A 14688-nucleotide genomic window follows, 5' to 3' on the forward strand; every position below is an offset into this window, starting at 1 on the left:
GTAAGTATCACATGAGCTCACTCATATGTGGAATCTAATGAACCAAATAAACTGATGATCAAAAATAGACCCAGAGACATAGAAGCATGAACAGACTATTGAACCTCAGAGGGAAGGCAGAGGAGGGTAGGTGGGAAGAGATCAACCAATGAACTTGTATGCATATATGCATAACCCGTGGACATAGACAATGGGATGGTGAGGGCCTGGGGGGAGGGGAGGGGAACAGCAGCAGGCTGGAAGAGGTTAATGGGGGAGGGGGGGACGGAGGACTTATGTAATACTTTCAACAATAAAGATTTTAAAAAAATACAGAGACAAAAAATCAACAATAAGTAAGTAAATACAAATCAATGGAAAAATATTTATTCTTATTTTACTTATTTAAATAGGGTGAGGATTAACAACACACACACACACACACACACACACACACACACAAGTATTTTAGATTATTCCTAAATAGTGATTTTAATCAATTCTCTCCTGGTTCAGAATTGGTACTGAGTCTCTCAAAAAATCCCTGATCACTTACAATGTAAAGTATTAGATAAATAAAACAAAAAATGTGGATATGAAACTTTTTCTCTAAGATGAAGGTTCTCAACATTTAGCTTGCACCACAACCACGTGGAGGGATTCTTAAAACACAAATTACTACGCCCGCATGTTCAGGAGACAACCTATCAATGTTTCTCTATCTTCGGGTGAGGATAAAAAATAAAGAAAGAAAGAAAAGAAAAAGATTGTTCATCCACACTCAAAATGTTTATTAAAATTTTCTCTTTAAAAATAAATTTTTAAAAATCCACAAAACTTTCTCTTAAAAAATCTGCCCAAATGCTTTATAAATACAGTAAACAGAGTGAACCTCTAAGACCTTTACATTGCCACATACTTAGAACTCAGTAACTATACACACTAAGGACTTAGATCAGATCAGTCAATGGTTGACCTGTGGTAAATATCACAATCACCAACAGAATTTTTAGCTCCGAGATATATATGTGCTAGATCCTAACCCTGGAAATTCAAATTGTAGGTTTGGTGTGGGAAACCGCTTATTGTCTTCACTAGCTGAGCATAGAGTAGAGACCCCCAAAAGCTAGTGACCTTTGAAGCCCTAGCAAAGGTCGGGGCTGTGCACCACCCAGTTAATTTAGGTAATGGTAGCTGAAGCATCATCCCCAACTTAGTTCACTTAATTCCTTAGATACTTAATGTAAATCCTTGTTGATTATTGTTGATTAGATATTCTGCCTATTTCTGGAAATTGTCTGCTGATGAGCTAATCTGTGTGTCACTGAAGTCTCCTTACCTAAGGGCTACCCCAGATCAATAAAAGGTTGGAGCGGCCTGAGCATCAGTGGAAGTCCTTCTGGACTTGCCCGCCTGGCTCCCCATTTCCAAATTGTCTCTTGTCTCTTTTCTCTCTCATTTGTGTGCGGCTCCTCTTTTCAGATCGCGAACCCTAATCCACGCGGGACATGGAGGGAAACACACTTGACAGTTGGTCATGTCTGTTTAAAACCAGTTTCACAGGTGATTCTGAGGAGCACTCTTATCTGTTCAAGGTGTATGTTTCGTCAATTGGCGCTTGTAAAATTTACAGATTCCTGAGTCCTATCTGAAAATTACCAAATCAGAATTTCTGAAGGTGGGTACCTGGGATTCCTCATTATTAACTAAACACCCAGGTGATACTTAAAAGCAACACAAGTTTGAGAACCATTAGCAGGTCTTATAGCAGAGATTTAACAGGTTAACTAGCAAATTCTGAAAAAATAAGAAAAATTTATTTTTAGCTGTAACTACATATGCATAATATGACAATTATGTTTGTCAGGAAGAACATTGAGAGGAGTGGCTTGGGCAATTCTACATAGAGCAAGGTACAATTGCTGGGAATAAAACGCTAAAGGTACAATTTAAGGACAGGCCAGTAATAAAGTGTGTACTTAATAAAATCCAATAACTTGACTTCAAAAATATTAGATCATGATCAGGCTTCAAAGATGACCAAATGAAAAATGTGGTAACGTGGAATGGTTTTCTCAATTCTTTGAAATAATTTAACTTTTGAATAACAGCTGTATTAATGGCTTTCCCAAAATCTTATCACCTACTCTATCACTCTTCTCCCTTTCCATTACCTCCCTCTCTCAGCTGGTAAATGTTTTTCTTTCCACTTCCCTTATTACATAGTTTCTGACAGTAACAGATGTGAGACTGGAACTTAAGAAGTCAGTGGCACTAAACTTAATGTATGTATTTGTGTATTGAGAAGAATGTGTCTTTAATTATTTAAATATAACAGATAATATATAAATTATAATAATCATGTACTTATGTAACAAAAAAATTCACATATATCAGAATAAAGGTAAACACATAGAAATCATACCCAGAAGATTGTTCCTATTTAGTTTAAAACCCTGAGCATGATAAAGATTCTGGAAACAATGACAAAGGAAAAGTGCTAAAGCAAATGGCTTGGTTTTCTATACTAATTCATCCTATCCAAGGCTACCAAATAAATTTTCCCCAAAAAACTCTGATCCTGTTTACTTGTCTATAAAAAGGGGTTAAGTAATGTCGTTAGTAAGCGGCAGATCTCAGAGTCCACCTGAGACTGAAGTCCCCATCTATACTAATAAAAGAAAGATGCAAATTGACTGTCCCTCCATGATGCCCACGCCCCACCAGCCAATCAGGAGTGAGTATGCAAATTAACCCAACAAAGATGGCGGGTTAATTTGCATACTCAGGTGTCAAGCGCCCTGGGAGGCAACGGCAGCCACTGGCTCCCGGGACCATTGCCGCCCCGAGAGGCAAGGCCAGCTGCGCCTAGCCACACCTGCAGGCTCCTGGTGGAGAGCAGAGCGGTAGAGTGGGCGGAGAGCGAGAGGTTTGGAGGACTTGGCAGAGCAGGAGACTGCTGGACATAGAGCAGAGTGAGAGAGAGGGCGGCTTGGAGAGCGTGGCTCCCTCTGTCACCCCAGCTTCCTCATCACAGCTGTGGAAACTGACAGCAGGGAGGAGGAAGTCCCACCCCCATAGAATCAGCCAGAATCAGCCGTTGGTCAGACAGTTCTCAGCGGCCTGACAGCCAGGACTCTCATTCACCTGCATCTTAGACCATGACAGTAGAGAGGTGGGACTATGTCTAAAGAACAACTGTTGATACAACGTAGCTCTGCAGCCAAAAGATGCCGACGTTATCAACAGAAAATGTCTGAAGAGCAATCTGCATCTGATCTTGAAAGAAAGCAGTGCCTGCGACAGAATGTATCTGAAGACCAGCTATTGGAAAAAACATCGCTCTGATGCCGAAAAACACGGGGATCATCGACAGAAAATGTCTAAAGACCAAAGTGCCTTTGAAGTTGAAAGATGGCAGTGGCGAAGACAGAATATGTCTAGAGAACAGTCATCAACAAGTACTACCAATACTGGTAGGAACTGCCTTCTCAGTGAAAATGGAGTACATGAGGATGCAATTCTCGAATATGGTTGTGGTGGAATGACTGTTAGGTGTGAATTTTGCCTTTCACTAAATTTCTCTGATGAAAAACCATCCGATGGGAAATTTACTCAAGGTTGTAGCAAAGGGAAAGTCTGTTCAAATGATATACATTTTCCAGATTACCCGGCATATTTAAAAAGATTAATGACAAATGAAGATTCTGACAGTAAAAATTTCATGGAAAATATTCGTTCCATAAATAGTTCTTTTGCTTTTGCTTCCATGGGTGCAAATATTGCATCGCCATCAGGATATGGGCCATACTGTTTTAGAATACATGGACAAATTTATCACCATACTGGAACTTTACATCCTTCGGATGGTGTTTCTCGGAAGTTTGCTCAATTCTATATTTGGGATACAGCCAAAGCTACAAGTAAAAGATTAGCAATGCCAGAAAACCAGGGCTGCACAGAAAGACTCATGATCAACATCAACAACCACATGCATGAAAAAAATGAATTAACAAAATCGTACAAGATGCTACATGAGGTAGAAAAGGAAGCCCAATCTAAAGCAGCAGCAAAAGGTATTGCTCCCACAGAAGTAACAATGGCAATTAAATACGATCGTAATAGTGACCCAGGTAGATATAATTCTCCCAGTGTAATCGAGGTTGCTGTCATATTCAGAAACGAAGATGGAGAACCTCCTTTTCAAAGGGACTTGCTCATTCATTGTAAACCAGATCCCAATAATCCAAATGCCATTAAAATGAAACAAACCAATATCCTGTGTCCTACATTAGATGCAATGACATATCCTATTCTTTTCCACATGGTGAAAAAGGCTGGGGAACAGATATTGCATTAAGACTCAGAGAAAACAGTGTAATCGACAATAATACTAGACAAAATGTAAGGACACGAGTCACACAAATGCAGTACTATGGATTTCATCTCTCTGTGCGGGATACGTTCAATCCTATTTTAAATGCAGGAAAATTAACCCAACAGTTTATCGTGGATTCGTATTCAAAAATGGAGGCCAACTGGATAAATTTCATCAAAGCAAACCAATCTAAGTTGAGCGTTGAAAAATACAGTGGTTTGATGGATTATCTCAAATCTAGATCTGAAAATGACAATGTGCCGATTGGTAAAATGATAATACTTCCATCATCTTTTGAGGGTAATCCCAGAAATATGCAGCAGCGATATCAGGATGCTATGGCAATTGTAACGAAGTATGGCAAGCCCGATTTATTCATAACCATGACATGCAACCCCAAATGGGCAGATATTGCAAACAATTTACAATGCTGGCAAAAAGTTGAAAATAGACTGACTTGGTAGCCAGAGTTTTTAATATTAAGCTGAATGCTCTTTTAAACGATATCTGTAAATTCCATTTATTTGGCAAAGTCATAGCTAAAATTCATGTCATTGAATTTCAGAAATGCGGACTGCCTCACGCTCACATCCTCTAATTAATTCCCTTTCAATGTTCATGAATTTCATGCACCAGGCCACTAGTCTACACTAATAAAGAAGAGAAAGATGCAAACTGACCATACCTTCGTGATGCCCCACCAACCAATCAGGAGTATGCGAATTAACCCAACTAAGATGGTGGGTTAATTTGCATATGCAGACGCTGAGCAGCAGGGAGCATTTAGCACTGCCCCAGCTGCTCCTGGCCTCTGGGCAGCGTGGGAAGATGGAAAGACAGCTCTGGTCAGAACGAAGGCGGTGCCGGCAGCCAGGGGAAGGAAGGCCCATGCTTGCACAAATCTTCGTACATCGGGCCTCTAGTATGTAATATAACTTATGCTGTTCCACAAATCATATATATAATTATTAAATTTTAAAATTAAATTGTTTTTACTTAGGAATAGAAGAGACATGATAACTACCTTCAGATATTTTAAAAGGATGTTATACGGAAGACAGATTTAGTGATTTATGCAACTCCAGCGATTAGTAAGTGGGAGTTACAACATGGCAGGGCTTTGCTCAACAGAGTTAAAACAGTGTTAAAGGTAAACTCTATCAGAATTTTAAAACTTATTTAGTTGGCCATCTAAGAAGAAAAAGCATATTCTGGATCATCTAAATGATCTCTATATAGGTCTATATTCTTGCTACAAGCCTTCTGCGTTTAAGGTTGCATTTAATTATGATCAAATTTGTACCAAATGAACAGGGTTACATTTTTTGTGGTACACTTAGATTGAGGTCACTGGGCACATCTCAGAAGAATACAGAGATTACTTTCCCCTGAAAGAGATCTAAACATTAGTTAGGATTGAGAAATACTGGAATAAAAAACTTTCTAACATTTTAAGCTAGATAGACTATCTTGTGAGAGTGTTTTTTGAGTGTCCTAAGAAAATTCTTAAGGCAGACTGGCCAAATTAGTAAACACGACTATAGAAGATGCTCCTGGGATGGTTTATATTAAAGTAATGAAAGTTAAATCCTAAAGTCAATATTTTGCAACAACCTCTAACTTGAAACCACCTTGTACTAAAAAAATTGTTTTTTAAAAAGGTACATGTTATAGATGAATCAATTAACACTCAAAACTGAATATTCAACTGTGGCTTGAGCCATCAAGAATTCAATGTTTGCTTGGCAAGTTAGATGCACAGAATAAATGAATGTACAACAATTTGTTATAGATTAGAGTGGTTGGATGCTAGAGTAGTGGTCAAGGGTTGAAAAAAAAAATCTGAACCATTGAAATAAATCACCTTATTTACATTATCCAAAAAATACCCCTTCTTCCATTCACAGTGAATGCTTTGACTACTGGTTTGACATATAACCCATTTAAACATTTTAGCTACATTCCCTGCAAAGGCAGGCAATTTCCAACTCTTTTCTGCCAACATGTTAAATAAAAGATATTTAATGAATTGATACCAAAAGAAAAGTAGGCTTTCTTAATTTCCCAACCTTTGACAGCCAATTAAACCCCCTTGAGAATATATTTCTTCCTTTACTATTACAATATGGAAAAATGATTATTTTAGGATAATACGTGCATACCAAAAACAAACAAACAGAAAACAAATAACCCCTTCATTTAATCTGCAAAGACCAGATATTCATGGGAAAAAGTAGCAACATAGAGGAAAAGCAGCACTAACTATTCTACAACTATTATAAGTTCACAATAGTTTGAACCAAAGGGATTACACATCAGCCTTTGTCAGATTGTCCCAAAGAAGTCTTGAATGAGTCTGACTGAGCAGTATCTACAGATTTCAAGAAAGTGAAACTCTTCTGAAAACAACTAAACAATTACAATAATATTAATGTAATAACAGCGCCTAATTAATTAAGTCCTTACTTTGTGCCAAGAAATATTCTGACTGTTTCATATGGGTTAATGTCTCTTTTATCCTCATGACAATGCTTATAACAAGGCAATTATTCTTACTGTAATTTACAGATGAAGAAAGTGAGATGTAGAAAGAGGAAAAAGCAACTGGTGAAAAATCACAGTTAGTATAAGGCAAACTAAGCAGCCATCTCTAGAGCCTAATCTTTTAGCCATTAGTCATTACTACCTCTTTCTTAAGGAACTGAAATGAAAACCCTAATCATCCGTGGTAGAAGAGACTTAAGCTTCCCACAAGGCAAAGCCAGAACATTTGCAGAATGACTATTCTTGGTAGAAAACTCTATAGGATATGAATTCAAGTGATTTGCAACAAAAACCTATACCCCATTCATTACAATGCCAGTACTGATCCAAAGTACTGTATAAGGCAGTGATGGCGAACCTTTTGAGCTCGGCGTGTCAGCATTTTGAAAAACCCTAACTTAACTCTGGTGCAGTGTCACATATAGAAATTTTTTGATATTTGCAACCATAGTAAAACAAAGATTTATATTTTTGATATTTATTTTATATATTTAAATGCCATTTAACAAAGAAAAATCAACCAAAAAAATGAGTTCACGTGTCACCTCTGACACGTGTGTCATAGGTTCACCATCACTGGTATAAGGAGATAATTAATCTACATCAAGATAAATAATCTACAATAAGACATTTGACTCATGTAATCAGGGAACCCCATTAGCATGATCAAAAATTAATAGCCCACACAGGGCAAACTGGCATTCATCTAGAAAACTGACAAATAGATACTAGAAATGAAAGTTTCTTTTGATTTTTACTATCACAAACTGTGGATACTGGCACAGAAGGTTAATGGCCATCTTTCATATCATAAGATAGCCTATTAGTGACAGAACGAGGCCAACATGCAAACAGAGCAAAGGCATATAAACCAAGTAATACTCAAGAGAAAGTCAGGGATGATAGTCTAAGGACAGCACCTGAGACTCAGTATCTAACTGTCCCTTAAACCAAAGCTAGATTGTGAGCCAACAACTGCCTTATTACCCCCTTAAACTAGTTTGAGTTGTGTTTCATCACTTGAAATAAAAAGAATAGTAATTTATCAAACTGCTAATGTTTCAAATTAAAAACAAACTTTAATGATGATAAAGTATAAGAAAATGGCATTCTCATATACTGCTAGAGTATAAACGGGTCCAAACTTTCTGGAAGTTTACAGTAGACTTAAGAAATATTTGCTAAAGATAAAATAAGGGTAAAGATACTTTCCACACATTTACCAAGCTGATTTTCTGCATAGTCATATACCTCTTTTAGCAAACCTTTTACTCAGTTATGATATATAGATTGGCAGCCACTTTTTTTTCTTTCTGAATAGACAGTTAACAATAATTTGTTTTATTGGAAAGAACATAGAAATAAGATTCATATTATAAGAGCTATATATTTTCTTTTTGATTCTTTATTGTTAAAGTAGTACATATAATATTACATATGTCTCCTTTTTCCCCCACTGACCTCTCCCCGGCCACTCCCACCCCCCAGCACATGCCCTCACTACCCTAGTGTCTGTGTCCATTGGTTAGGCTTATATGCATGCATACAAGTCCTTTGGTTGATCTCTCCCCCCTTACCCTCACCCTCCCCTACCTTCCCTCGGAGATTTGACAGTCTGATCGATGTTTCTCTGTCTCTGGATCTGTTTTTGTTCATCAGTTTATGTTGTTCATTATATTCCATAAATGAGTGAGATCATGTAATATGTATCTTTTTCTGACTGGCTTATTTCACTTAACATAATGCTCTCCAGCAGCCACTAACTTTTAACATACCTTAAAGTAGGATACTGAGTTACTTTCAAGGGCAAGTATATGTTACCCAGCAGTACTTATTAACAAAATGTTTACTAGCCTGGTTCTAACATGACAGTTGAGATCAGCTGAACAACTAAAAGGTTACATCCTGGGGACCGTTTTCTTATAAAAACAAGTCATTTCAAGTATTGTATAAATCTTTTAAAACAAAGTTACTAGTTAGTTAAATGGGACTTACTGACAATAGAATAGGTATAGAATATTTTAATCAGTAAGCATTTTTCCAGAAAAAAACAAAAGCAAAAAAACCCTGGCAAACCAAATTTTTCTAAGTCACTAGGAAAACTTAATTCCTATTTTAGAGGTGCTTAACCTTACTTCTGATAAAGCTTCCACTAGCAACTGTTCTCTGTTGTTAACTTTAAGTTGGTTAACAAACAAACCCTTAAAAATACAATCACTTCAACACATCCATTAAAATGGCTACAATGAAAAAAAAAACCCCTCAGAAAATAACAATAACAAGTATTGAGGAGGAAGTGGACAAAACCCATGTGCACTGTTGGTGGAAAAATAAAATGGTGCCGCCAGTACTGGAAATAAAACAGTATGGTGGTTCCTTCCAAAATTAAAAAATAGAGTTACCACATGATCCAGCACCCCACTTTTGGAAATAGAATCACAGCTGAAATTAAGATCTTGAAGAGATGCTTATAAACTCATGTTCACAGCAGCACTATTCACAATAACCAACAGGTGGGAGCATCCGAAGTGTTCATGGAAAGATGAATGGTTAAACAAAATGTGGTATACAACAGAATATTATTCAGTCTTATAAAGGAAGGAAATTCTCACACTTGCTACAACAAAGATAAACCTTGAGGACATTACATTTAATGAAATAAACCAGTCAACTGTATGATTCCACTTATAGGCAGTATTTAGTAGTCAAATCCATAGGAAAGAAAAGCAGAATGATGGTTGCCAGGGACAATGAAGAGGGGAAAATTGATAGTAGTTGTTTAGTGGTTATAGAATTTCAATTTTACAAGATGAAAGAATTCTGGAGATTGGTTACATTTAAATGTGAATATATTTACCCCTATTGAATTGTACACTAAGAAGTGATTAAGATGGGAAATTTTATGGGTCTTTTTAAAAAACACACACACAATTAAATTTTTATTTTACATATTATATTTTTCTAAAAAAGGTCAGGTCTGGCAAACTGATATGGCCTTATTTATTTTTAGTGCAAAAACCACAAATTTCTATATAAAACTCAGTGGACTTACAAAAACAGTTAATTCTTCATGCTCCAGGAGACACAAAAGGATACAATTATTTTTAAAATTCCAAGACCTATAGTTAACTTAAAAAGTCTCATCATACTTTTACCAAAAATACTGAGCAACAAGAAGATTGGCTTATCTTAGTTTCAAATTCTTTTTCTAATCCTCTAGTTAAGCAGAAAACATACACAGCACTTCCACAAGTAGCAGAAGGCTGAGTAAAATCCATCAACTGAATAATGAGTTCCAACACTAAAAAATAAATAAATAAAAGAAACAAACAAAAAAGAAAATGTTCTTTTTATGAGTTAAGATCAGTTTCTTAATAGAAAATGAATCCAACAACACATTCAAATTAGATTATTTCTTCTAGTTGAGAAACAGGCATGTTAACAATCTTAGACAAGATTTTAATCTTTTAAAAGAAATACCTAAAATTTTAAAAATTATATTTTAAGACACATCTATGAACAAGCACAGTAATCTAACCCAACTTTTTTTTTTTAAATTGATTTCAGAGAGGAAGGGAGAATGAGAGAAAGAGAAACCAATAATGAGAGAGTCATTGATCGGCTGCCTCCTGCACACCCCACACTGGGGATCCAGCCAGCAACCAGGGCATGTGCCCTTACTGGGGAATCAAAGGGTGATCTCCTGGTTCATAGGTCGATGATCAACCACTGAGCCACACTGGCCAGGCAAACCCAACTCTAACATGTATGCATAACAGTTTTTAATTTCACCACCAAACACATTATTGCAATTTCTTTTAAAAATAAGTGAAAGTAATCCTCCTGCACTTTCTTACACACTATTCTTAATATACAACAAAAATGTAACCACAAAAATCTTAACCTTGAGCCTAAATACCAATGAGCTGCAAAGATGATGGAAGTCAGCATGTAGAAAGATTGGAAGACTGGGCATTCTCCAAACTGCACAAAATGCTTTACAGTGGAACACATGAACCACCACACTTTATCAGTCTAAAACAACATACATCAGTAACACATATATGTGGAAGAGTGCACAAATATTGATTTCATACAAATTGAGTCACAAAAATTGGACTAATAATACAGGCTTGAAGCTTTGCCCTGAGATGGAAGCCAATGGTCTTAACCCTATGGAAATTCGTAAGTGAAGGTCAGTTTTTCTCTCAGGTAGGTTCATATGCTTTACTGGAAGCACTTTATCAACTCATGTTTAGCAAAAATTAACTATTTATAAAATTATCTAAACTGTAGCATCAAAAGTGTTTTAAGTTACTACCAGTCCTAACACAGCCTTGTCTCGCACAATACCTTGTTGAAAAGATCTGTGTGACTAGAATGTGTTCATGACTCTAGTTTCTAAAGTCCAGAGTAAATTAAAAGTAACCTACTTGGGGAGAAAACAATGGGTAATAAATTGTGAAGGGAAACTAGAATAGACAAATCAGATGCTCAAAAAATAATTGATGCTAGATGCCAACATAACCTAGGAATGTACTGTTTTAACCAGAAAGAACCCCTTTTAAAGCTGTGAATCCAATGTTTGTCTTTTCATTTTAGGAGGCATAGAAAAGACGTATGAGGTGATGAGAAGAGGAACTAGAACAGATATTTGGAAGAACTTGCAAGAGCTTTTAAGTGCATGGAAGTGTAAAGGTTCTAGTTTAAATGCCTTTTTTTTCAAGTACTCAGTGTTACCAAGACTCCTAAACTAGGCACTGGGCATTATCTCATTCAATCTTCACAATAACTGCTAATTTAGCCATTATTGCCATCATCTCAAAACGGGGACATAGGCTCAGAAGCATTTAGTAATTTGCCCAAGCTCACAAAGCTAACCAAGTGAAAAGGGTGGATTCTAACTCAGAGGTGTTTGGCTCAAGATTCTATGCTCTTAACCACCAGACAAGTCTTCAAACAAGTGGAAATCAAAGTAAAATTGAAACAAGAAAAAAGTTATTAATAAACTAGATTCTTGATTTTTTTAATGACCTAAATTAAAGAGGAAGTTAAGGAATGCTCATTCTCAGAGATTTTACTTTAATGACCCAATAACTGTTTTGAAAAACTTCGAAGAAGTCTGGTCTGAAACCTGAAACCTAACGATGAGCCTTTTGACATTGCTTTGAAATCTAAAAATCTATATCAATGTGCTATTAAATAAAGCCAGTCCCTACCCCTAAGGAAGCAACATCAAAGGCCGTATGTTATATCTATTATAACCATACCCATCCTCTGTTCTGATTTCTTCTAATTCTTCAACTATGATTTTCCTAGACCTTACTTTAAAAAGACAAATTTGTCTCCCTTACCCAGATACTGGAGGCTCATTTAAAATGGAAAAATTGTAAGGAGTAAAACCCCTACTCCTCAATCTCTGTTACCTTTTCAAAAGTCTAAAAATTATTAGTTAGAAAAGGACAAAAATGAGACATCTTTAACAAACAGCATCTAAAATTGTTAAGTAGCCAACATTTATTAGGTGTTTAACTCAATTTCTCAGTTTTAAGAACCTCTGTATTCAAAGAAATATGATTCAATCTGATCCAAATTTTTGCTAAATTTTCAAATGAGAAAAAGTTTGAAATAATAGATGGGACTGAGGAAAATCTAAGAACTAAGTTAAGAGTTGGGGTGATGCATAATAGCTAATTAATTCTCTTACGTTAAAACCACTTAGAAAATTCTCAACTGATGAATTACAAAGGACAAATAAGTACAATATTGCCTATGAAAAGGAAGTGATTGGTGCATAACTTGATGCACAGTATTTAGTATGATTCAGCATATAAAACGGACTGAAAATTGGCACCACACAAGGTAATCTGCCTTAGGTTTACAATATAATAGCCGCATCACTTCATCAAAAGCACTGTGATCACTTCTGCAAAATTAATTGCAATTTATTTTTGGTAACTCTTGGAAGTAAGTCTAGACCTGTTTAATCACTTTTTAAATTTTATAAGTGCTTTCTCTCGTGTATACAAAATGAGAATTTATCTTGAATTTGGTCAATAATTGATCTTGAATTTTGGTCTTATTGAATAAGGAACAAAAAGGGACCTACAAAATAGCAAGAACATAAACAAGTTTATCTTCTGCTGATACTGATTAGGGAAATTAATCTCTCCTTGAAGAGTGGAAGGACTGAACAGTAAAGCCAATCTACTAACCATAACTCTTATTATAAGTCTTCAATTCCTTAAAATGATTTCCTCAAAGGCTAAAATAACAAATTGGATCAAACGGTGTGTGTATGTGTATGTGTGTATGTGTATGTGTGTGTGTGTGTGTGTGTGCGCGTGTGTGTGCGTGTTCGAGCGCCCGCTGGGGTAGAGGGTGTCCCTCTTAATCCCACCAGTTCCCCTAACAATTCTTAATCCTGTAACATACCACCACCTAGACTCAAACTTCAAGGTTTTGTTAAAACTTGCACGAAGTTCCAACAGAATGAGTATTTACTTCGGATATTTTTGAAGATCTTCCTTTACTCTACTTCATTCGGGAAAAATGGGACCGTTTTAACACTTTTAGTGATGCATTTCATTTGCTCTGGTCACATTCCTTTTTTCCCCCCCCCCAATCTCATTAAAAATGTTGGCCTAAATACAGACAGCCGCTACATGCTCACTAAAACACTTCCAAGAATTGCACATATCCATTCCTAATGTCTGGGCTCTCTTGACAGACAGAAGACCGAGTGTCCAACGCCGATGTTCTTTAAAATGTTGCCATTTCTCTAAACCCCCGTCACTCCAAACCTCAGTCTGGGCAACTTCTTCAAGGCGGTGAACACAAAACAAAACCCACACGTGCCAACTGAGAAAGTTAGCGTCCCCGGCCGCCGCGACAGATCCCGCCGGCACAAAGGCAGCGACCCCGCCGCCGCGGGCAGCCGGGCCGGAGCGCGCCCGACCCCGCGCGCCCCTCGGAGGGGACCCGGGCCCCGCGAGCAGGGTCCGCCCGGGGCCGAGTCCTCAATGGAAACAGAGAGGACGGGGGGCGGGAAGGAGCGGAAGCTCGGGGACAAACGGCGGCGACCCAGCTGCGGCTCCCTCCCCCGGGCCCCCGGGCGAGGGGCCGTCCACCCGATAGGGGCACCGGGGCCGGCTGGCTCTTGACCGTCCAGGAGGGAGTGAGGCCCTCTGTCCTCAGCGGCCGCTTAGAGCAGGCGAGCCTGGGCCCCGCCCCCGACCCCCGTGAAAGCACTTTTAGTGGGTCTCCCCTCCCGCATCATCAAAGATGGCCAACTTGGACAGAGTGGGAGTTCCGGCCCGAGTAGCTTGGGCGAGCGAGGGGAGGTGAGGATAGGCAGAAACAAAAAGGGCGGCCCTCCGAACGCTGAGTTCGGCCTGCGAGCCCGGGCGGCGGCGGGCGGGGGCGCCGGCGGCGGACGCGGCAGGCGGAGGGCACGGGCTTACTTTTTCTTGTCGTTCGCGCCGCCGGCGCCCTCCATGGCGAATCGGTCGCCGCGATGCCTTCACGGCCGGCGCCCCCCAGGCTCGCTGCGGCCTAAGCTCGCTCTCTCCGCGCGCGGGGAGAGAAGGAGAGGCGCGTCCAGCGGTGCGCAGCCCCTCGTGAGACCAGACGCTGGAGGAACCGGCGGCAGCCGCGGGACTCCGGGACGGGCTCAGAGGAGCCTCCCCTCCGGCAGCTTGTCAAGGCCCGGCCGGGCGACTGACTGCAGCGGCGACGAGGCGATGCTCCGCGTCCCCTCGGACGAGGCGGCTCTGTGCTCTGTGGCG

The 14688-nt window shown here is 38.7% G+C and overlaps 1 protein-coding gene across 2 annotated transcripts in view; it reads right to left on the bottom strand.

Moving 5' to 3' along the window:
- HIF1A (hypoxia inducible factor 1 alpha subunit) overlaps positions 1–14686 on the bottom strand; it is a 50185-nt gene extending 35499 nt beyond the window's left edge. The window contains exon 1 of one of the 2 annotated variants that reach the window (XM_006096030.3): positions 14365–14686. In XM_006096030.3, the coding sequence (XP_006096092.1) occupies positions 14365–14399 (35 nt within the window). In that variant the 5' untranslated portion in view covers positions 14400–14686. The remainder of the gene's footprint in view (positions 1–14364) is intronic. The other variant, XM_023759905.1, reaches the window with a different exon arrangement.
- Between the last annotated feature and the right edge of the window lie 2 nt (positions 14687–14688).

The sequence above is a fragment of the Myotis lucifugus genome, unplaced genomic scaffold (assembly GCF_000147115.1).
Source record: "Myotis lucifugus unplaced genomic scaffold, Myoluc2.0 scaffold_166, whole genome shotgun sequence".
NCBI lineage: Eukaryota > Metazoa > Chordata > Mammalia > Chiroptera > Vespertilionidae > Myotis > Myotis lucifugus.